The sequence below is a fragment of the Vulpes lagopus genome, chromosome 1 (genome assembly GCF_018345385.1).
Source record: "Vulpes lagopus strain Blue_001 chromosome 1, ASM1834538v1, whole genome shotgun sequence".
Classification (NCBI taxonomy): domain Eukaryota; kingdom Metazoa; phylum Chordata; class Mammalia; order Carnivora; family Canidae; genus Vulpes; species Vulpes lagopus.
In genome coordinates this window covers 157433809-157458731 of record NC_054824.1, presented here as the reverse complement: position 1 = coordinate 157458731, position 24923 = coordinate 157433809, and the positions used below count along the sequence as shown (strand labels likewise).

General features: G+C 42.3%; 1 protein-coding gene across 5 annotated transcripts in view; it reads left to right on the top strand.

Annotated features, from left to right (window-relative positions):
- Nucleotides 1-24923, top strand: part of SCYL3 (SCY1 like pseudokinase 3) — a 44119-nt gene that overhangs the window by 10070 nt on the left and 9126 nt on the right. For 4 of the 5 annotated variants that reach the window (XM_041758308.1, XM_041758287.1, XM_041758277.1 and 1 more), the window contains exons 3-10: nt 5265-5450; nt 7944-8057; nt 9928-9984; nt 11170-11272; nt 12470-12581; nt 14621-14698; nt 16815-16954; nt 18284-18468. In XM_041758308.1, coding sequence (XP_041614242.1) covers nt 5265-5450; nt 7944-8057; nt 9928-9984; nt 11170-11272; nt 12470-12581; nt 14621-14698; nt 16815-16954; nt 18284-18468 — 975 coding nt within the window. The remainder of the gene's footprint in view (nt 1-5264; nt 5451-7943; nt 8058-9927; nt 9985-11169; nt 11273-12469; nt 12582-14620; nt 14699-16814; nt 16955-18283; nt 18469-24923) is intronic. The other variant, XM_041758301.1, reaches the window with a different exon arrangement.

Sequence of the window (24923 nt, the reverse complement as noted above, 5' to 3'; positions counted from 1 at the left end):
CTGAGTATTAGTAGAAGAAGGTACATAAAGCCAAAGGAAAATAATTACAGCCCTAAGAAATAAAAGCTGAATGAATCATTTTTTTCCTGAACAGGAAAAAGTGAAGTTAAAAAGTATTTAATTTTTGTTTTGCAGATAATTTGAAATGATTCTTAAAATGCAAAAATAGGAAAGAGGCTGTATAATTTTACTCAGAAACTGTAGCTCAGAAGACACTTGTAAGAAGTTCTCTCCACTTACCTAACCATAGTCATTCAACCAGCTCACTGGCACAACTTGTGATTCCACTCCTCTGGGTCTTTGCTGTATTTATACGCATATGTATGGATTTTTTTTTTTTTAAGATTTATTTATTTATTTATTTATTTATGATAGTGAGAGAGAGGCAGAGACACAGGAGGAGGGAGAAGCAGGCCCCATGCCGGGAGCCCGACGCGGGACTCGATCCCAGGACTCCAGGATCGCGCCCTGGGCCAAAGGCAGGCGCCAAACCGCTGAGCCACCCAGGGATCCCCTGTATGGATTATTTTAAAGGCATATTATAAATCAATATTTCATAATTGCTGAAGAATTTTTTTAAATATCCTTTTATGTTTTTTAAAAAATATTTTGTTTATTTATTAGAGATAGCAAGAGAGAGAACGAGCAGAGCAGGGGATAGGGAGAAGCAGGCCCTTGTTGAGCAGGGAACCTAACATGGGATTGATCCCAGGACCCTGAGATGATGTTCTGAGCCAAAGGGAGACGCTTAACTGACTGAGCCACCTAGGTACCCCGCTAAAGAATTTTCTTATTTATTTTTTATTAGAATAACCCAGGGAACAGTAACAGCTTTCTTCTTAAGAACAAACAAAAAATCCTATTGGAGCTATTCCTACAGTTGTCTAACTTTGAGGTTATTATATGAAAAGAAAAGAAACCAGACAAATCCATCTCCTCAGAAGACTCTGCTATGATCTTACCTAAGAGATGGGTTTGAAGTGACTGATAAAGAACTTGTACCAGTGCTGTGTTACGGGCTCCTACACGATCTCATAGTCTTTCAAGAAGGTATTTTGGAATGTTCCATCCTGAGTGCTTGTGTGTGAAAATGAAACCTGATGTGTGTTGAGGGGTTTTCTCAAGTGAAAACTCCCATTGGTCTCCTCCGGGTTCAGTGATGGGTTTACAAGGCTGCCTCAGTGTCTGGAGGATTGTTCAGGGCAGACCCTAAAGATTTGAGGCCATGTAATTTCTTTTAGAAAAACTGGGTGATTTGTAAGGAAAACCATCATTCTAGAATTTTCATTTTGGTTGTAAATAAATGATACAGTTATTACTACCACCTGGGTTGGGAATTGTGGACTATTGATCTGAGTTACTCAGGTCAGGTTTTTCACAATATGCAGCATAGGTAGAGATTGGAAAGTCTGCATCTGATAGGGCTGTTACAAAACCAGGCAGGGAAGAAAGAAACCCTGCAGCTTGAACCTCTCATAGTCAGAATTATCACATGTTTGTCATCCACCTTTGCATACTCTGTGTCTGCTAAGAGAACAGGATGATGGGAAGAGGTGTGGGGCGGGGGAGCACTACATGTCAGGAATTTCTGAAGTGGGACGTCCATAACTTCGGGATTGTGCAACATGATTCATTGCAGTTTGGGGGAGAAAAATAAGAATGTTTAAATTTACTTTTCATCTTTTGGTACATTGTATTTTGTGTGTATTTTATGTTATTTGTTGTTTATATATGTAAATGAAGTGTATATTGTATATACATATATGAGCTACTTATCTAATGTTTCTACTGGTGTGAAGTGTGTGAACAAAAATGTTTCATGCCAGCTTTTCTAGATTAATAAAATGATAACAGTTTTTTTTTTTAAAGATCTTATTTATTCATGAGAGACAGAGAGAGAGAGAAGCAGGCAGAGACACAGGCAGAGGGAGAAGCAGGCTCCATTCAGGGAGCCTGATTCTTGGACTCCATCCTGGGACTCCGGGATCACACCCTGGGCTGAAGGCAGGCGCTAAACCACTGAGCCACCCAGGGATCCCCAGTACTCTGTCTTGAAGTATATTTTCTCTGATAAGAATATATCCACTCTAGGCCTCTTATGCTTATTGTCTTAATGGTGTATTCTTTTCTATCCATTTACCTATGTCTGTCTTTTTAAAGAAAGTCTCATAGGCAGCATATTTTTGGGTCTTTCTCTTTTATCTGCTCTTAATTGGAACGTTTAGATTATTAACATTTCATATAATTATTAATGTTGAATTTTATTATTCATTATTTGTTTTCTATTTGCCCCCTTTTGGATTTTGTCCTTCTGTTCCTCTTTTCTTTTCTTTCTTTCTTTCTTTCTTTCTTTTTTTTTTTTTTTTTTGGTTTATTTAAATAGCTTTTAGTATTCCATTTTATCTTGATTTTTCAGCTATATTTCTTTATGTTTTTTTAATGGTTGTGCTGTGGATTTCAGTTTAATACCTAGCTCTTAATCATCTACCTGTGGTTAGTATTGTACCAGTCACATAAAATGTAGAGCCCTTGGAATCATATAGATATCTCTAGCCCACAACCCTACTGTCCTTTTGTTACCTACATGTCAGCTGTATACATATACAGATATACGGTTAACCTTTGAACAACACTGGGGTTAGAGGTTCTAATTCCCTGCACAGTCGAAAATTTGCATGTAAGTTTTAACTCCCCCAAAACTTAACTACTAATAACCTACTGTTAACTGGAAGACTTGCTGATAACATAAATAGTCGATTAACATGTATTTCCTGTGTGATATGTATTATATACTGTATTTTTATAATAAGGTAGGGTAAAGAAACTGTAATTAAGTTATAAGGAAAATCCACTTATAGTACTATACAGTATTTATTGAAAAATCCACATTTAAGTGGGTTCTGGCAGTTTAAACCTATGTTGTTCAAGGGTCACCAGTACATCAGACACATTGAAAACCTCACTCAGTAGTGTTAAGGTGTCTGCTTTAAATAGTCATACAAATTTTAAATAAGAGCTAAAATGTAGCCTTCAGATTGATTCTGATACTTGCCATTTCTGATGCTCTTCCTTCATTTTCGAGATCCACATGTCCCTTTGGCATCATTTCCTCTTCAGCTTGAAGAACTTCCGTTAGCATTTTTTATAGAACAGGTCTTCTGGCAGTAACTTTTTATGATTGGGATGCCTGGGTGGCTCAGTGGTTGAGCGTCTGCCTTTGGCTTAGGTTGTGATCTCAGGGTCTTGGGATTGAGTCCCACATTGGGCTCCCTGCCAGGAGCCTGCTCTTCCCTTTGCCTATGTCCCTGCCTCTCTCTGTGTGTGTCTCATGAATAAATAAATAAAATCTTAAAAAAAAAAAAAAACTTTTTATCATTTCCATGATCAAAAATGCCCTTATTTTGATTTTTTTCCCGAAGGATAAATTCAGGGTAGGTAATTCAGGGTTGATACTGTTTTTTTCTGTCTGTGCTTTAAAGGTATTCCTCTTTGTCTCTTGGCCTCTGTGTTCTTTCTTTTTTTTTTTTTTTCCCAAAGATTTTATTTACTTATTTGAGAGAAAGAGACCGATCAAGTGAGAGAGTGTGAGTGGGGAGTAGAGGGAAAAACAGGCTCCCCACTGAACAGGAAGCCTGACATGGGACTGGATCCCCAGGACTGGGGTATCATGACCTGAGCTGAAGGCAGATGCTCAACCTACCAAGCTACCCAGGCATCACAGCCTCTGTGTTTTCTGTTGAGAAATTTCCATCATCCAAATTGTCAGTACCATTTACATACTATAATTTTTTTTCCTCTAGCTGCCTCTGAGATTTTTATATGATTTTTTTCCAATCTGATGATAATGTGTATAGATGTGATATTCTTTTATTTATCCTGTTCACTGATCACAGAACTTCTTAAATCTGTAAACTTAAGTATTTGGCTGAATTTGAAAAGTTCTGAACCATTACATTTTTTTATATCCTAGCTCCTTTCTTCTCTTTTGGAACTCCAGTTACATGTTAGACTTCAGTTTTTGTCACACAAGTTCTTGATGCTGTGATCATGGGGGAAAAAAAAAGAAGAACTTTCTCTCTTTTTCTTCAGATTAGCTCACATAGCCAGGTTCACGGACTCTTGCCTCTACCATCTTCATTCTATTGTTGAGTCTATTCATTGGATTATTTTCTGATATTTTATTTTTCCTTCCTAAAACTTCCACTTATTTTAAATAACATTTTTTTATCCCTGAGGACTTCTTCCCATTTATTTCATAATTGTTTTCCTTCACCTCTAGGGAAGAATGGCCATAATATAATGGTTAAGCTGCTTTAAATTCTTTCTAATAATTCTAATATCTGGTCCATCTTGGGATTGATATTTGCTGGTTGGCTTTCCACCTTTTTATGGTTCTTTGTTGAGTAAAAACATTTTGGATTGCATCCTGGCCATTTTGAATGCCATGTTCTGTAGACTCTTGGCTCTGTTAAAATCTTCTAGAGATCATTGACTGTTTTTGATTTAGTAGGCAGTTGATCTGCTTTGCTTCAGGCTTTAGGTTTTCTAAGTACTCTCCTCCTACCCTTCCTGTATATAGTTCAAACCTCAGTTCATTTCTCAAGAGTTTGCTACCTTAGTTTGGGTCTGTTTTGTCCACACTTGTTCAGGAGTTACTCTGAGACCTGTGTGGGTGTACAGATAACCAGAGCTTCTCCTTTCCAGTTCTTTCCCCTCTGCGATACCTTCATTCTCAGGCTTGGTGTGGCTGCTTTCTATCATTCTTCTGGCCAGAAAGATGGCAAGGGCTCTCTCAGAGTGGGGCCTACCTTCAGAGCTCAGCTGTGAGACGGGACAACCCTAACACACAACATGTACGTACCCTCATGGACATCTCTTCTCCTAATTTTGACTCCCCTGCATAATCTGCCTAATTTTGTTTACTTTGCCAAGTTCTAAGTTATTGTTTTTGGTACTTTGTTCAGAATTTATAGTAGTACTCACTGGGAGGCCTGGCTCCTAAGGGGGCTTACTCTGCGGTAAAGGAACTGGAAGTCACTGTAGAATTATGTAAATGTTGGTAAAGTGAATGAAATCAGAACAGGTCATAGATTTTCCTTTGCCTTATTTTGAAATTTAGGGGAGTAGGTGAGGAAGGTAGGGAGCTGGAGGGACCTTGAATGCAAGTATACATTTTCTGACTCTTACCACAGTGAATATGAAACTACTATTAGTCTAGTTCTGAGTCATTAACTTTATCAACCCTTCTGTTTGTATTTTTAAAGCATTTGAAGACACTTCGTCACCCTTGTTTGCTAAGATTTTTATCTTGCACTGTGGAAGCAGATGGGATTCATCTTGTCACTGAGCGAGTGCAGCCTCTGGAAGTGGCTTTAGAAATGCTGTCTTCTGCAGAGGTCTGTGCCGGGATCTATGACATATTGCTGGCTCTTACCTTCCTTCATGACAGAGTAAGTAACCTGGACAGAATCTGTCTCATAGGCTTTGATGTAGCCCAGAGGGCTGATGTGTGTGGTAGTGCTTTTAAGTAATGGGAGGTATAGAAATCATATATTACTATTCTTCTTTGAAAGCTTCTGGAGGGGAAGCTTTTTTGGAAAGCACAAGAAGTGTTCCAGAGAGGCAGTTTGTGGAATGGGCAAGGGTTCTCCGACAGTGGGCATTTTTCTATAGAGCTTTATTTCAGTTTACTGTTGTCTCACTCTAGGGTAAGTCTTTACGTAAAAATACCTGCATCTGATGTTACTGTTCTTAAGACAAAATATAAAGGCTTAATTAACATTAGTGTTGCTATGGACCATATTCCTGTTTGGTTCCCAGAATTTTGTTACATTTTAGATTTTGGAGGAAGAAAAGACTATTTCTTAGAAAAAGGCAGAGTTTTACACACTCCTTCTTTTTTCTTTTTTTATTTTTATTTATTAATGATAGACATAGAGAGAGAGAGAGAGAGGCAGAGACACAGGCAGAGGGAGAAGCAGGCTCCACGCAGGGAGCCTGACACGGGACTCGATCCTGGGATTCCAGGATCGCGCCCTGGGCCAAGGCAGGCGCAAAACCGCTGAGCCACCCAGGGATCCCCTACACACTCCTTCTTATTCAAGTAGGCGGTGCTATTGAGAGACAGCCTTTTTTTTTTTTTTTTCAAGGTTATTGTCGCACCTGGGTGGCTCAGTGGTTGAGCGTCTGCCTTTGGATCAGGTCGTGATCCCAGGGTCCTGGGATGCGTCGGGGTCCCCACAGGGAGCTGCTTCTCCCTCTCCTATGTCTCTGCTTCTCTCTGTCTCTCTCATGAATTAATGAATGAATGAATGAATAAATAAATAAATCATCCATCTTTACCAAAAAAAGTTATTTATTTATTAGAGACAGAGCAAGCATGAATGGGGGGAGGGGCAAAAGGAGAGGGAGAAGCAGACTTCCCACTGAGCAGGGAGCCTGATGCTGGACTCAATCCCCTTAGCTGAAGGCAGACACTTAACCAACTGAGCCACCCAGGCACCCCCAGAGTCAGTCTCTTAACACTGTGGTCAGATTTGCTCTTAAGGGGATGAGGGTATAGTGCCTTTGTTTACTTCTGGTCTATTCTTGACAGTATTATTGTGCTATTTCTTGATAGGATTTATATTCTGAAGTACTACGGCCTTTGGCAGTCCTCCAAGATTTAAAATTACTAGTCACAAGTTAGAAACATTTCCATTTGACTCATCTCGGTGTATTTTTTTTAACTTTTTCTATTAATGGGAGACAGATTCCAAATATCAGTTTGGATTTATTGTCTCTTAAAAGTATGTTTAAGATTCACGTGGAGGCATTTTTCTTTGTTGGAGACAGTACATGCACATGGTAGAAAGTTTGAATAGTGTGGGAGTGCATATAAGGAAGAATAAGCCCTCCCATCCTGAATCCAGCACCTTACCTCTCTCCAGAGGCAACCGTGGTGATCAGTGTATTCATCCAGAGATGTCAGTGTGCATAGAAACCAGATATGCATATACTTATTCTTGTTTTTTCTCAAATGTAAAAATACCAAACATATTCTGAACCTTCCTTTAGAATATATATGTCTTGGGGTGTTTCATATCAAAATATGTACATACTTGATCTAGTGAATACTATATTTAAGATGTACCTGTGTACTGAAATGATTTCTAGTTTGGGAAAAAAAACATATGCTCCAATCTTGTTCTCATTTTCTTCTTCCTTCTTATTTATTTGACTATATTATTTTTTATAGTTTTAAATTTTAGCACTCCTGGGTCTGTAGGGTATTTCTGGTGGTCCTTACCATTCCATTTTCCTCTTCTTTGGGCAGTTTTTTAATGCCTACAAGATTTCAGGTAAAGTGGTTCTGAGTTCATGATAGAATATAGGTGAGAAAGAATTTAGAGGAGAAAAGTAATACAATAACCTATGGAAGCAAAGATAAGCTTTTATCTTTGAAGGATGGAAGCAAACGATGTGGATTTTAAGTCAGTTGAAGGAACTTTCAGTTCTCCTGACACCCATAGAACCAGTGATTTGAGCAAAGGAAAAGCCTTTCCAGTGCACTTTCCTGTACTTTAGCCTCATGATGCTGAAGCAGGCTTGTTCAGCCTGTCATTCCTGACATTTGTACCTTGATTCATTATGCCACAACTAGGGCAACTTGTCATATCTTTTTTTGATGTTCAGTATTTAGTTTTTAATTTAATTTATTTTTAAAAATATTTTATTTATTTGAGAGAGCATGAGCAGAGGGAGAGTCAGAGGCAGAGAGAGAAACAGGCTTCCCACTGAGCAGGGAGCCCAACTCAGGGCTCCATCCTAGGACCCCGGGATCATAACCTGAGCCGAAGGCAGACGCTTCACCAATGGAGCCATCCAGGCGCCCCAGTATTTAGTTTTTTAAAACTCCTACTTCAAAAATTCTAGTGGCAGCCTCTTCCTGTTGTTTTTTCTAGGGACACCTAACACACAACAACGTGTGCTTGTCATCTGTGTTTGTGAGTGAAGATGGGCATTGGAAGCTGGGAGGAATGGAAACCGTGTGTAAAGTTCTGCAGGCCACACCTGAGGTGAGCCACGGGATAGGCCCTCTATGGCCCTCGACTTTGAGAGCATTGTGGTAGGTGGTTCTTACCTAGAACCAATTTTCCTTCAGTGGTAGGGTGATCATAGACTTGGAAACTTGACTTTTTTGTCAGTGCTCACATTCACAGAACACTAGGGATTTACTCTTCAGAGGGGCCCTGGCCGTCATTTATTCCTGTCTCCTCATTTGGCAGCTGAGGCACTTGAGACTGAGAGGTAAAATGGCTCAGTCAACTTTTTAATTCAGTGTTCCTCCTGCTGTTCCTGTAGTACCCTGCCCTTAATGACTTCACTTAATGTTTAATATTAAAATTACCTTTACGTGTCTGTTTTCTTTCCCAGTGTTTGAGCTTCTTGAGAGTGTGAACATCTCGCACATGTATCTTTACATCTCTGCCTAGACTAGTGCCCGGCATGCATAGGTACTCACGAAATGTTCCTGAACAACCATCCACATTGTCCAAAGTTGTACATTGTGTCCTATGAGCTGGAATCAGGATGCTCCCAGAGGGCTGTGTTGTTGCTGCCTCCATGCTTCTTAGTTGTCTGACCGGGATCTGCACATTTCCCTCCTAGCTTGATGCACTTAGTCTCTTTTGTTTCTTGTTTTCACCACTTTGCTGTTGCCACTAGACCTGGTCTCTCTAAAAAACAAACAAAAAACCACAACCAGTCCCATTGTGGCAACCCCCCTGACATGGTGGCTCACTGACTTACCGACTCAGGCTGCTTTCCCCTGTTCTCTTGTGGGGCTCCCACATGTGAGCCATGCTGAATGTGCACCTTCCTGGGCTTTTCCACCATGAAGACGCTCCTCTGATTATTGCTGCCCCAGGCCATCCCTTTCTTCTCAGAATTCACCGTACATCTAATGAGTAGACCAGCATGTAGTTCATCCTGTGACTGATGTTCCAGGTTCTTTACCACAGCATCTAAGGCCCTCCACAGTCTCTTCCCTGGCCTCCCTTGAGCCTACCATACTTCATCTGGTTACCAAGCTGCAGTCTGGTCCCACCCTGTTCCAGGCAGCTCTGCTGTGTTTTTGGATTTGGGGTCCTCCTGCTCTTCTTCTTTGTGTGCCATTCTGTTGCTGGGAGACCCGTCTTCCCCTGGGCTCTCTGGAATGTATAAGGTGAAGCTAAACTCTAAGATCTAGCAAAGTCTCTTTGTGAAGCCCTCCCCTGGGTATTCCCTACCCAACATAATTAGGCCCTCCTTCTGTGCTTCCATGGCACTTGGCACGTCACTGAAATTATTAGTTTACATTCTAGGTTGTGGGCACTTGGCTGGGGGCAGGGAATTTATCATAGTCCTTCTGTATTCCTTGGACCGTAAGTGGACATGGAAGCTCTTCAAAAATATTCTTTGAATCCATGAATGAATGTCCTTGTTCTGTGGATGTCATCTCTAGCTTATAAGGTCCTCCACTTTTGTATCTCATGTGGCAGCAAGCCTTCAGATTGACTTGATTCAGTTGGAAGGTTAACGATAGATTTGTTCTATGCTAGAAAAGCCTTTTATTGGGTAATAACTATGCAGGATGCATTCCTAATTGTTAGTATAGGGCAGTGAGATGCAGAGATGCCTATGAACAGCAGAGGGCGTCTTATGCCGGCTGGAGGGGACAGGCAAGGGTACTAACCTGCGTTTTCTACCAAGCCTCGTGCCATGCCAGGTACTGTATTTACATTTTTTAACTAGCAAGGTTTTATATTTGTCTATTTAACATGTGGCATTGGTTTGAAGGCTTCATTGCTGCTGTTTCATTGCTGGTTGCTTCTGTAACTTGGTGTAAGAGATTGGTTTACCAAACCTATGTATGAATTATTTTCCTTGATTTATTTCTCTGTCTAGTTTCTGAGGAGTATTCAGTCAGTAAGAGACCCAGCATCTATCCCTCCTGAAGAGATGGTAAGATGATATATGTCAGCTGTAACGAAGGCTTCTTTGTGTAACTGAGTATGAAAAACTTAAACGACCTTTCGTCTGCCCCTTCTTGCTTGGCTACATTGTGGATACCTCATAATGACAGCTTCTCAGATTAATCTTATCACCACAGCAGGGAGCCTTTTTCTTGACAGTCCAGTTCCATTTTTGGTCGTACAGACTGCCATGACACTGTGTAAAGATAGAGGTATGGTAGGATGAAGAGAGTTGGTGCTTCATACACATTTCATGGTCCTTATATTTTGCTGGAAGCCCTGAGAGCTGGGGAAGCCACAGCCCTAGCCCTTCTAGGGCTTCCCACAAGCCTTTCATCTACGTATTGGTGATCAGTTAGGATTCCATGAGGCACAGAAGAGAGATTATTGGCATTAATAATCTTGTGTGACAAAGGTCCATCTACAAATTTCCCTACTAGGTTGATGAACCTTTCTATTCTGTTTTGTTTCTGGTCTTCACCACCAGGTACTGGTGAAGAAAGATTGTATTTACCAGTAAATATGAAGGAAGTTGCTCCCTCTAAATTTGTTTTAATAACTATTGTAAACAGTGATCCCCGAAGACATATTTAATATACTGTACAGGAAATACAAACTCAATTACAAGTCTAAATATAGACATAATACTAGAAATAAATCATGTTGATCCAAATCAGTGCTGTGTGTATGTATTAGTGTTTTTCAGACTGATTTGTGGGGTTTAAATTGAGTTAGAAGTTCTGACAAGCATTTTGAGAAAAAGGAGTAAAAAGGAAATATCACTAAGTACTGTAATAGTAAGGCTAATAAGTATTGTTTTATGAAGTTTTTGTTTCCATTATGTGTGTATTTATACATATGTGTGTACAGTACTACTACCACTAAAAATAATAATAAAAAATTTTTAAATCTGGGTTGCAGTCAAAAATATTTTTGAAAGCCATAGACATATCATATTTAGGCCTTTTATTTTCTTCTTGCCCTTGTTTGATACTTTTAAATCTTTCATAAATTGCATTCACTCATAGTTTAGAAGCCTGTAAGCCAGTGTTTGGTACTATGTAGTTAGCTGTGAGTATCATAAATGCCAAAATGGGAGACAGTGCTGCAGAGAAAAATTAGACATGTTTTATTCGGCAGATTCTCAAGTTTTAATGATCTCTACTGCTTTTAGTCTCCAGAATTCACCACTCTGCCAGAGTCACATGGACATGCCCGTGATGCCTATGCGTTTGGGACATTGGTGGAAAGCTTGCTCACAATCTTAAGTGAACAGGGTGAGTCGGAGTTCTTCTACATCTACAGAATAAGTAAGAAAGTCATTCACAGCCTGTTCTGCATGGATTCAATGGACTGCAGTCTGTGATGATAGTTAGGAACCTGTTGCTTTCCAGGTAACCTGTTTAGGGCAGATCTTCACAGCAGTGAGGAAGGAAGCTTTGATTTCTTTACTTTGCATAGTTAGAAGCATTTGAAGTAGGAGCCCCTCTCCGCTCTGACTGCGAGTATCACTGGCTTCCTTTCTTATTAAGTGGTGTTGATATGCCGGTCTAACGCCTCTGTTCCTTACTCAGCCAGCCGTGTAAATGAATGCTGTTACTGACTGACATGTGACGATCTGAAGGAAAGAGGAGGATTCAACATTTTTTATTAATCTAAGTCAAGCTTACCATTTATTTGCTCTTATTCTTTCCAAGTCCTTTTGATTTGTTTCTTCTGGATATAATGTACTCATTACCTTTTCTTTGGTTGCCCCGGAAAGTCCAGGCTACTGAGCACGTGGTTTTCTTCTCTCTTTTGAGCTCTCCAGTGGCATACCTGGAGCCAGCCTCACTCTGCTCCTGCCACTCGAGGCCTCTAGGTGCCTGCCTGCCGCGGGGACTGGTGCTTACCGCGTGAGGCCCTCGCTGGCCCGGCTCGGGCTTGCACTTGGCCCAAGCTTCGATCAGTTCTCATGGGGTTTCTTTTACTAGGTGCCTGCAGGGTTCTGAAGTTACAAGCGTCATTCAGCTGCTGGCTCTAAATTGTCTCAGCCTGAATACTCCCTTAGGGTCAGGAAGCCTCCCTTGTGGGGAACGAACTCACTACTCCACTGTGTCTGGAATGGTGGCAATTATGTACCATCCTTGGAAGATGAGAGAATACAGCCACTCAGAAAACATTTCCTGTTCTGTGGAGGGGAACCCTGGTGGGAAAGGCCCACAGACCTGCCCTGTTAGACATTCTTCCGGCCTGAGCTGCATTAAAGTGCCAGCCAGGGAGCAAGGTTGGGGGGCTGGCTGTGTCGGCAGATCAGTTTTCCTCACCTGCCGGAGGAGTCTGGCTTCAGGCAAGCAGGAAGCTGGTTAGCAACAGCCAGGGCTTTGTTTGTTTGGGCTTTTACAGGTTGGTTTTTGCTCTCGTCAGTCTCCAGCTATAGAGGTCCTGGAAAGAGGGAGAAGGCATTGGAAACTAACTGTAGCTCTGGATTTCAGTTTCAGCGGATGTTCTCTCCAGCTTCCAACAGACCTTGCACTCAACCCTGCTGAATCCTATTCCAAACCGTCGGCCAGCGCTCTGCACCTTACTGTCCCATGACTTCTTCAGGTGAGGGCGTCTGGTGGGCCTTGCAGACCCTCCCACTGCTGCTGGCCTGCTCTCCGACCTGTGCTCGGCCCGGGGCTCGGGGGCTCCGACACACGGCCCCTTCTGTTGTTGCTGTTCATTGTCAGGAGAGGTTAAATCACGTCCATGTGGGAAAATAGAGGGCGAGATTGGGCTGCCTCTCAGGTTCCTATCACAGGAAGTTTGAGAAATCTTTAACTGTGGTGAAGGTTTGAGTCTAAAGTTAACAACCAGGTCCACTTAGGACTTCTGATGGAGAAGAAGCTAGGCTGTGTCCAGCGGTTTGCGGTTGTCAGGTAATTGAGAAACTCCCCTGCCATCATGTTATTGATATGAATTGTTACCGTTGAAATTTTTTCTTGTTGGGGGAACGGAGCTCATTTTTCTTCAGGCCGAAGATTGTCTTCTTGGTTTAGTAATTCATGATGGACGAGCACAGAGGTCGATTTAAAGGGAGGGCACGACAAAATGTTAATACTGTCACTGGATTCAGAGATGTTTCTGAACCTCTCTTCAAGGTCAGTTTTAATGATGCATCCTCCTCCTCCTTTCCATGACTCACAGGTTAACTTCATGGTCGCAACTTTTATTAGCAAAATTGACATTATGTCCATTTTGAAACTTAAGATCCTTATGTGTTTGCAGTTGGAGGGCCTGAGAAAAACCAGAGTGAGGGGAAAGCTGATGTTATCCTCAGAGGGGGTGAATTACCTCCAGGGTGGAGCTAGGGGCCATATTAAAAAGGGCAGAGGGGTCATTACACTAAATTTATTAGAATTTTGTGTTTCAGAGAAACTGTTCGAAACCTTTCCCATTACAAGTCTTTTAACCAAGGCACTTTATTTACCTTGATATAAGGCCTCTACAAAGAATAGTCCTTTACTGCAAGTAGATTCTCTCATCGCTGTGTGATAAGAGTTCTTTAGTGAGAATTGTATTTTAAGTAGAGATGGGAGAGAAAGCTAAAACACACACTGTTTCCCCCTTCCTGAACTCTGATGGTTAGATGTGAGAGGAGAACCTGGCCAGAGAGAGCAGGAGAAGCCGGGTTGGCATCTCTTGCTGAGGCAGCTGAGCCAGCTTGATTAGACTTCAGTTAAGACTTTTGTGCTTTTTGGGATCCCTGGGTGGCGCAGCGGTTTGGCGCCTGCCTTTGGCCCAGGGCGTGATCCTGGAGACCCGGGATCGAGTCCCATGTCAGGCTTCCGGTGCGTGGAGCCTGCTTCTTCCTCTGCCTGTGTCTCTGCCTCTCTCTCTCTCTCTCTCTCTCTCTCTCTCTCTCTGTGACTATCGTAGATTAAAAAAAAAAAAAGACTTTTGTGCTTTTTCTCTGCTGCTAAGCCAGAGTTTGGAAAGGGGTGTGGATATAAGATGTGGCGACCCCGGGACAGGAAGCTGGTGAGGCTGAACACGGCAGTGTCCGTCCCAGGCCCAGTAGCCTTGTCCCGAGGGATAGGGGAATGGGAGCAGACTCAGGGACCCTGTGGGGAGCCCACAGCCCCTCACCCTCCTCTCTGCCGGGTTGAGAAAATGGCCTCCCCACTTCAGGCAGGAGTGATGGGAAGGCTCCTGTGATTGGCACACGAGATGCCTCTCCCCCAGCCCTCTCATAGTTCTCACTCCACCATAACAGACTAGAGATTCAGCAACTGTTGCAGTGCTTGATCACCTCAGTACCATCGCTCCCAGGACAGTTCATTTCACCACATCTGTTGCAACAGAAGTTCAGATGCCTCTGATTGCTCAAACCACCGAGTCTGTGGGTGTTTGCACACCATGTGTGCTGAAGCCTGTATCCTTTTCACAGATCTCTTTGCTGTTCTTAAAATGCTGGATTCTTCACGGGCTGGTTCAGAGCCCCTGCCTCGTGAGCTACGTAGTTTAAATTATAGTCTTCTAAGTGGCACAGGACATTGTTTCCTTGAAGACTTACGTAGTGTGGTCTGTGGTTCTTGTTTGTGTGTTTAACATGCCTTCTGTAATCTATTGTCCTGTATATTTTTTTTCTCTTTGGCATTTAGGAATGATTTTCTAGAAGTTGTGAATTTCTTGAAAAGTTTAACATTGAAGAGTGAAGAGGAGAAAACTGAATTCTTCAAGTAAGTTCAGAAAGTTAAAGGCTTAAAATTCAGTAACGTGGACTAAGTCTGTGTCATCACTTCAGGTATTCTGGAGAGAGGAATTCAGACATTTTCTTTCTTGGACCAAGTTTATCAGACATTTCCTATGTGCTGGCTTTCTGCTAGGCCCTGGGTTGGAGGGAGGGTTCTGGTGGAGAAGCATACAGACTGGTAGTCCTTAAATGGTGATAGAGCTTGTAGGCGGCATTCTGAGACCCCAGAGGATGAAGGAGGCAGTGGTTGGAGAAGAAGTATTCTAGGCAGAGGGGCAGCATGTATGAATGTGCAAGGCAGAGCACGGTGCATCCTGTGTGTGGCACAACTAGCAGCTAGGTTCTAGTGGAGTGCAATCTCCAGGGCAGGGTTGGGTGAGAGACACCCTCGGGTAGGGCGGTGAGGAGCATTGACACTGTTCATAAGTAGTGGGCTTCAGGCATCGAAACTGTGGAAGTCATGGAAGCAGGCTATGAGATGGTTAAATCTCCTGAAGCAGATCACTCTGTTGTCTCTGGGGGGCACAGATTTATTTCTCATGGGACTTGGATGTTGGTAGACCATGGCAGGCCTCAAGTGAGGTCAAGATAGATAAGAAGTACTCACAACATCAAATTGGCAGGCCCTTAATGATTATCACCAAGAGCATGAGAGGATCCTGGAGGAGAGGCCCTAATGCACAGGGATTGGGAGGAGTTTGGGATCAGGTCATCTCTGTGCCATGTGTGGAGCTATAGGTGGAGATATGTGTGGGCATTTGGCCAGAAGGATCTGAGGCCCAAGAGAGACATCTGCAGCTGACAACCCAGCAGTGAGGATTGGGGTGGAGGAGCTTGCAGTTGGAGCTAACAGTTTCTCAGAGAAAGCAAGGACATGGGGAAGACCATGTGCTCAGATTGTAACCCTGGGGCACCCACCAACCTTGTAAGGGGGTGGCTGAGAAGTGAGACAAAGCAATGATGGTTAGAGGAACCTCAGAGAATGCCCAGACGCCTGGGAAAGGTGGGGGGAATGCCTGGTCACCGAGGAGTTCAGGGAGCACGGGCAGCCTTGTCTGAAGGGGAGCCAGGCCACAGTGAGTACAGAGTGAACAGAAGGTGAGAAAGTAGACATTGGATAAAACCTCCTGAGGCTTCAGAGAAGAGAGAACAGACAGTAGCTGGAGAGGGGAGTGGAGATGGGAAGGACATTTTTAAGGGTGGAAGAGATGTGAGTACGTCTGTAGGCTAAGGAAGTAGGGCTCATGGAAGTAGCAGTCCTGGAAGAGGATGGGTGAAGGGTGATGGCTGCATGGAAGGCAGTCGGAAGAAAGAGGAGGCCCTGGGACCCTTGGGACCTAGGGAGGAAGCAGGAGTGAATATGTAGACCTGTTTGTTCACAGTGCCCTGTCTCCTCATGTGGTTAGAGGCAAGACTTCTAACGGTGATAGTGAGAGTTTACTACTGTTGCTCCCTAATATCTGGGTCCCTCTTTTTTTTTCTTTTTTTAAGATTTATTTTTTTGAGAGAGGGAGACAGAGAGCAGGGGACAAAGCAGAGGTTGAGAGAGAGAGAGAATCCCAAGCAGACTCTCATGAACATGGAGCCCAACATGGAGCTTGATTCCACGACCCCAAGATCATGACCTGAGCCAGAATCAAGAGTCAGCCGCTTACTGAGCCACAGAGCGCCCCAAATTATCTGTGTGTTAACAGAGTGCTCTTACATGTGTTATTTTAGAAAGTTTAGTAACAAAAGCCTGTTTTTTTTTTTTTTTTTTTTTTTTTGGTTGTTCACTGTGGAAACTCTACATAATCTACTATCTTCCATGTTTTTTTTTAATTTGAAGAAAGTCCTTTTTATTGGCTAGGAAGCCTCTGGCTTATTGAGGAAAGGATTGCAACCTTTCATAGCTCAGATCAGAGCTTGTATATATGCCGGCAGCCTTGTCTCACCCTCTGCATTTCTCCTAAAAACCTCGGACCTCCCTGTGCACTTCTCCTGGCCACAGTGCGTAGTACTTCACTCTGACAGAAGTAGGAGAGAGCTGTATGTCTGAAGTGTACAAGGGAGTGGATCCGATGTCACAGCTAGGTTCCCAGGTTCTTCTTCTTTGCCCTCAGATTCCTGCTGGACAGAGTCAGCTGCTTGTCAGAGGAGTTAATAGCCTCACGGTTGGTGCCTCTTCTGCTTAATCAGTTGGTGTTTGCAGAGCCAGTCGCTGTGAAGAGTTTTCTTCCTCACTTGCTCGGCCCCAAAAAAGGTGAATTTTTTTCAAAGGATTATTGGGTATTAAGGAGTTTGGACATTACTAGTCTTTATTTGAGCAGACTGAGATTACTACCTGGTATAGGTAGAGAATGTCTCTAAAAATAGCTGTTGGCCTATGAGGTGATCATTTTGACTAAAACCTGGGTACAAGAGCCCATGAGGTAAATAAGGAGCATCTCCTAGAGAGTCAAATTTACCATAGAAGGGTAGTATATTGAAAAGTCCACACACACACACGTAAGATTAGAATAGGAGATGCACGTGGAGTTTTAAGGTAAGGCATACATCGTCACAGGACTTTTGCATTTGCAGTTAGGCCTGTGCCTTCTGACTTCCCAGGAGCAACCCATTTATTTTGTATTTTCAGTAGAAAGATTGAAAAGCATGGAGATCACTTTCCTACTTGGAGCTTCCGTTTTTTCTGAATGTGAAATGAGGTTATTATTCTAATACCCTGTTATTTTATAAGTGCTGCAGATGGTAACATACCAGTTTAGAGAATACAGCATTAACCCAGTTCTATAGAATTTTTTGTTAGGTAGAATTCTGTTTCAGAATTTATTAAAAGATCTCAATCCAAGAAAGTAGCATTATAGGTAATTATTTTACAATGCAGAATTTTTTTATATCTTTTGTCATTCCCTGAGATGGTTTTTTTTTTTGGTTTTTTTTTTTTTCCCCAATTGTATAGTTGACACACAGTGTTACATTAGCTTCAGATGTGCAGTATACTGATTGGCCAGTCCCCGAATTTTTCTTTATAGCTCTGACATTTTGTTGCTCGGTAGACCTTAGATGGGGGTGTGCTTCTGAATCACCTGGGGAACTTTTTAAAAATTTGCTATAAGACTGATTCACTGGTCCCCAAATGACGATGATGGGTGTCTCTGATAACCACTGCCATAACTAGCAGGAAGAGAGGACCACCCAGCGTCAAGTCCTGTTGTGACATTTAACACCTCCTGGTTTTGCAGATAAAATGCAACAGCAATAATGATCTAATCTAGTTATGAAATTCCGCATTAAGTGGAAACATATAAAAAGTTACTGATTCCGGAACCTATTAAAATAGAACCTTTTTTGTTACTGATGAAGTCTGATAGACCATTTCAAAAATATTTCTACAATTAAGATAATGGAGCCTTGAGTGATTTGGGTCAACGACAAAGGTTCCCTTTGGTTTGGGGCCCCTAAGAATTTAGAAGAGTACTTAGAGTATGTGTGCAGTTGAGGGCTCAGTTTATAAATTATCCTTTGTGCTCCCTTCACGGAAATGACAGTGTGCTTTTTTATCTCTAACCACCTGTGATCTGGGGGATAGACAGTGCACGGGGACAGACCCCCTGTCTGCTGTCACCGGCGCTGTTCCAGTCACGGGTCATCCCGGTGCTGCTGCAGCTGTTTGAGGTTCACGAGGAACATGTGCGGATGGTGCTCCTCTCCCACCTGGAGGCCTACGTGGAGCACTTCACTCAGGAGCAGCTGAAGAAAGTCATCTTGCCACAGGTTAGAGGCGGGCGCTGCACAGGCCATCTGGAGTGTGGTGAGGAGTGGTGGGTGCAGCAGGCACTGGTCACTTGGGGCCCAAAGGAAGGCGGGGTTTTGGAGCATGGATATTGTTGCTTCGGAGGCTCTCAGACAACGGTTGGGTTTCAAAGCTACTGGGATTCAGAGGGCTCAAGTTCAGCTTGCATTTCCATTCACATAGGCAGATTTGCTGAACTAACATATCTGGTCTTAACCCAGGAAAAACTGTTATTCTGTTTGCTAATTCTTTGGGGAAGAAGAACAGGAGTCCTTTGTGGATGCTTTGTGACATAAACCACAAGTGTCCATAATTATATACCATAAGATAATTAGGTTCTAACCAAGAGGAGCATGAAATCATTCCTACCAGTGGTCCCCTGCCTGTTGATCAGCTGCTCAGGGGCTCCAGGTTTGCACTGGATTACTGTGGCTGATGGAAAAAATTACCACAATTGGCCTGGCTGAAAATGATAGAAATCTGTTCTCTTCTGGTTCTGGAAATCATGGTGTCAGTGGGACTGTGCTTCCTCTGAAGGCTGTAGGGGAGGGTCCTGTTCCCAGCTTTCTGGTCGCTCCCAGCAGTTCTTGACGTTTCTTGGCTTGTAACTGTGTCATGCCGATCTGCCTCTGTTGTCCTGTGGCCTTTTTCCTCCGTGTCTTCACTTGGCCTTTTTAAAAAGACACAAGTCATTGGATTCAGAGCCCACCTTTACCCAGTGCAACTCCATTTTAAGGTCGCATTCCAGGTGGACATGAATTTTTAGGAGACAGTCTTCTAAAGTACAAGATTTTAAAAGGTTTTGTCAGGTCTGTGATATCTTTCAGGTAATGTGTTTTCCTGAGATTAATTTATTTGCACATTATTCGTAAGGCCTGGTTTCCTGCCAGGTCTTTTGTTTAGGCCCTGGGACTGTAGGCGTATATAATGTCCCTTGCTTTCAGGGAGCTAAGAGGTAGGAGAGAGACGTGTTTGTTGCTGTTGCTATGTGACACACGCGCCCCCCCCCCCCCCCCCAGTGCCTTAGTGCCTTAAGACAACAGTCATTTTTGTCTCACAATTCTTTGGACTGACTGGGCAGTTTGGGGATTCTGTGATTCCAAGTAACATCAGCTGATGAGCTGTCCCTTGGCACACTGGAGGAGATGGCTGAAAGGCTGAGCTGGGCCAGGCTCCGCTCTCCATGTAGTCTCAGGATATGTCAGGGCCTCTGTTCCCCTTTGTCCCATCTCTAACAGGGTGGTGGACATCTTGCATGGCTGCCCAGGACTACCAGAAGCTCTAGAGTGGCCTTCCTGAGGCACAAGTTAAGAATAGATGGTGTCACCTCCATTACATTCTCTTGGTTTGAGGGAGTCGTAAAGTCAGCCCAGGTTAAGTGTTGGTTTACACAAGTGCATGGATATTGGGAGACACCCCCGGGGGGGGTTGGGTGGCTGGCTTTAGGGCCAAGCAAACCCAACGTAGCACTTTGTGTTTACATCTGCAGCAGTAATGTTATTCTGATGTTGTGTGTCTAAAGGGGTAGAAGAGGGACAGAGCACTCCCCCCACAATCAAGTTCTCATAGGTCTCAGAATTGGCACTGAGCCGAGCTCAAAGAATGACTTGTTGTCAGCGTGTGAAAGACTATGAAGCCTCTCCTCTGTAGGGGAATAACTTGGCCAATTTTTTAAAAAGATTTTATTTATTTTAGAGAGAGCACGTGACCAGGAAGGGGCAGGGAGAGAGAATCTGAAGCAGACTCCGTACTGAGTGTGGTACCTGATGCGGGGCTCAATCCCACAACTGTGAGGCCATGCCCTGAGCCAAAACCAGTCAACCGACTGTGCCACCCAGGCACAGACTAAAACTTCTAAGACCTGCATGTGGCTGTCTTAGTTGAGTTTCTTTAGGTTGCAAGGAACTGAAACCCACTTAAGTGAAAGCAAAACAAGAGGCTTTAATAAAAAGATATCAGGACCACCTTACATGGAAATCAAGTGCAGATGGGACTCAGCCATATGGTCTTCGTTTCTTTCCTTTCTCTTTTTATCTGTCCCACTTTTGACTTAACACAGACCAGTTTCATTGATGGGCATGTACACATGGCCAAACATGGTTGTCCCCGTAGCTTCCAAGTTCATTGTTCTCATTTTAGCAAGCCATATTGGTGTCTTTACATTCCAGTTATTGCTGGAAAGAGATCTCAGTTGGCTCAGTTTGGGCCAGATGTTATGTGCATCAGATATAAAGAGAGTTTTCCAAGTCCTGTCCTTTTGCGTGTGTAAAGCTGGGAACAGGGTGGGGCTGGGAACATAAGCCTGAGAGCCTGGATGAGTGATTCTGAGTGTGCTCAGTGGAACACTGCCAGCTCGAGAACTGTGTTTATGGTCCTGAAATGATATGAGTACAGATAAGGAGAGTGAACATTTAAAACATTTTTCAACTGGGATATAATTTACATATAACGTTAGTTTTAAGTGTACCACATGATTCAGTATTTGTATATATTTGTAAACTGATCACCCCAGTAAGACTTGTTGATATCTGTCACCATACATAGTTTATAAAATTCTTTTTTTTTTTTTTTGATAACTTTTAAGACTTACATTCTTTGCAACTTTATGCAGGAAAGTAATATTAGTGATAGTCACCATGCTGTGTATTACATCCCCATGACTTTTTTTTAAGATTTTTATTTATTTATTTGAAAGAGCACAAGCGAGGGGAGGAATAGAGGTAGAGGGCTCCCCACTGAGCAGGGAGCCTGACATGGGGCTCGATCCCAGTGCCCTGATAAGATCATGACTTGAGTGGAAGGCAGATGCTTAACCAACTGAGCCACCCAGGTGCCCCTGACTTTTTTTTTTTTTTCTTTTAAGATATATTTACTTGAGAGAGAGAGTGCAAGCACACAGGAGGAGTAGAAGGAGAGGAAAATTCTAGCAACTCTGCTGAGCGAGGAGCCCAGCACAGGGCTCCATCCTGTAGCCTGAGCCAAAACCAAGACATTTAACTGACAGTGCCACTCAGAGACCCCTGACTTATTTACTTTATAACTGGAAATTTGTACCTTTTGACCTCTTCACCCATTCTGCCCTCTCCTCACCATCCTCTTTCCCACCTCTGGCACCACCAGTCTGTTGTATGAGCTTTTGTTGCTTATTTTTTCTATTTATTATTATTTTAAGTTTTTAATTTTGGGGGGGCGCCTCGATGGTTCAGATGATTAAGCGTCTGCCTTCGGCTCACGTCCTGGTCTGGGATTGAGCCTTGTGTCAGGCTCCCTGCTCACAAGGAGTTTGCTTCTCCCTCTCCCTCTGCCCTCTCCCCCACACAAACCCGGCCATCCCCTCTGTTCATGTTCTTTCTCTCAGAGTCTCTCTCCCTTTCTCTCTCTATCTGTCTCTCAAATGAATACATAAAATCTTTAATAAAAAAAGATTTTAAATTTTTTATTAAGTCATCTCCACACCCAACGTAGGGCTTGAACCCAGAACCCCAAGATCAAGTCACATGCTCCACTGATTGAACCATCTAGGCACCCCTGTTTTGTTTTTTTTGATTCCACCTATAAGTGAGATCATATGGTATTTGTCTTTTTGTCACTTATTTCACTTAGCATAATGCTCTCAAAGTCTCTCCATGTTGTCACAAATGGCAAGATTTTGTTTTTTATATGGCTGAATTATATTCCTCTGTGAGTGTATGTGTGTGTATAAATTCACATTTTCTTTATTCATTCATCCATTGATGAACACTTAGGTTTCCATATCTTGGATGTTGTAAATAATCCTGCAGTAAATGGGAGGGGGTTGTTAAATGTAAATTAAATGTAAGTTAGTGTTTTTGTTTTCTATGGATAAATTCCCGGAATTGGAATTGCTAGATCTTACAGTAGTTCTCTTCTGTTCTGTTCTCCTTTTTGAGGAACCTCCATATTGTTTCCAAGTGGCTGCACTGATTTCCATTCCGACCAGTAGTGCACTAGGGTTCCCTCTTCACATCCTCGCCAGCCCTTGTTACCTCTGGTCTTTTTAATAAAAGTTATTCTAATAGGTATGAGATTATGGCTCATTTGTCCTGATATGTCACTATTACAGTATATAATTGACTGTACTCCTCATTCTGTGCCTGTTACTCCTGTGATTTATTTACTCATATGTTGTAACTGGAAGCCTGTACCTCGGGATCCCTGGGTGGCGCAGCGGTTTGGCGCCTGCCTTTGGCCCAGGGCGCGATCCTGGAGACCCGGGATCGAATCCCACGTCGGGCTCCCGATGCATGGAGCCTGCTTCTCCCTCTGCCTGTGTCTCTGCCTCTCTCTCTATCTCTCTGTGACTATCATAAATAAATAAAAATTAAAAAAAAAAATTAAAAAAAAAAAAAAAGGAAGCCTGTACCTCTCACCCGACATCTTGCCCAGCCTTTTTCTCCCTCCTCTCTGGCAACCATCAGTTCTCTGTATTTATAGGTGTGATTCTGCTTTTTGTTTCATTTGTGTGTGTGTTTTGTTTTTTAGATTCCATTCATGAGTGGAATCGTATGGTATTTGTCTTTCTGAGTCTGACTTATTTCACTTAGCATATCCCCTCTAGGTCCATCCATATTGTCTCAGGTGGCACGATTGCATCTTTTGTCACGGCTGAGTAGTATTCCACTGTGTGTATACAACATGTTTCTTACCATTTGTCTGTTGATGGACATGTAGGTTGTTTCCATGTCCTGGCTATTGTAAATAATATTGCAGTAAGCCATGTAGTGAACATGTGCCTGTATCTTTTTTTTTTTTTTTAAGATTTTATTTATTTATTAGAGACAGAGAGAGAGAGAGACAGGCAGAGGGAGAAGCAGGCTCCATGCAGGGAGCCTGACGTGGGACTTGATCCCAGGTCTCGGGGATCATGCCCTGGGCTGAAGGTGGCACTAAACCGCTAAACCACTGGGGCTGCCCATGTATCTTTTCAAATTAGTGTTTTCATTTTCTTTGGGTAAATATCCAGTAGTGGAATTTTTAGATCATATGGTATTTCTATTTTTAATTTTTTGAGGACCCTCTATACTGTTTGCCACAGTGGCTGTACCAATTTGCATTCCCACCAACAATGTATTAGGGTTCCTTTCTTTCCACATCCATACCAACACTTGTTATTTTTTGTTTCTTTGATTTTAGCCATTATGACAGGTATAAGATGATAACTCATTGTGGTTTTGATTTGCATTGTATGGCTTTATCTCTGGGTTCTTGATTCTGTTACACTGATGTATGTGTCTGATTTTAAGCAAATACCATATTGTTTTGATTCTACAGCGTTGTGTAATATGCTTTGAAGTCATGGAGTGTGATACCTCCAGCTTTTTTCTTCTTACGTTTGCTTTGGAAAAAAAAAAAAAAAGATTGGGCTATTGGAGGTCTTTTGTGCTTCCATAGAAATCTTAGAATTATTTGTTCTAGTTCTATGAAAAATGCCATTGGTATTCTGATAGGCATTGCATTGAATCTGTAGATTGCTTGGGTAGAATGGGCATTTTAACAGTATTAATTCTTCTAATCCATGAGCACAAGAAAATTTCTATGTATTTGTGTCTTCAGCTTCTTTTATTAAATACTGATGTTTTTCAGGATACAGGTATTTTACCTCCTTAAATTAATTCCTAGTTATTTTATTCTTTTTGATGCAGTTGTAACTGGGATTGTTTTCTTAACTTCTCTTTCTGGTAGTTTGTTATTAGTGTATGAAATGCAACAAATTTTTGCATATTAATTTTGTATCCTGCAACTTTACTGAATTTTTTTTTTAAGATTTATTTATTTATTTATCCATGAGAGAGAGAGAGAGAGAGAGAGAGAGAGGCAGAGACACAGGGAGAGGGAGAAGCAGGCTCCATGCCAGGAGCCCGATGTGGGACTTGATCCTGGGACTCCAGGATCGCGCCCTGGGCCAAAGGCAGGCACTAAACCGCTGAGCCACCCAGGGATCCCCTGAATTTTATTACAGATTTTTTTTTAGTAGAGTCTTTAGAGTTTGGCTACATATATATGTTTTCTGACTAGTCATATACATATATACGTCATCTGAAAATCGTGACATAAAACTGAAAAAAAAACTAAAACCTTCTTTGTGATTTGTATGCCTTTTATTTTCTTATAATGGCCATGACTAGGGGGATCTTTCTATTCCTCATCTTAGAAGAAAAGCTTCAGCTTTTCAGTGTTGAGTATATTGTTAGCTGTGGGCTTGTCATAGATGGCGTTTATTATGTGGAAGTACATTCCCTCTATAGCCACTTTGTTGAGAGTTTTTATCATAAATGGATGTTGGCTTTTGTCAAGTGGTTTTTCTGCATCTACTTAGGTGATTTTATGATTATTAACCTTCATTTTGTTAATGTGGTATATTACATTGATTTGCAAAAGTTGAAACATCCCTATGTCCCTAGAATAAATCTTACTA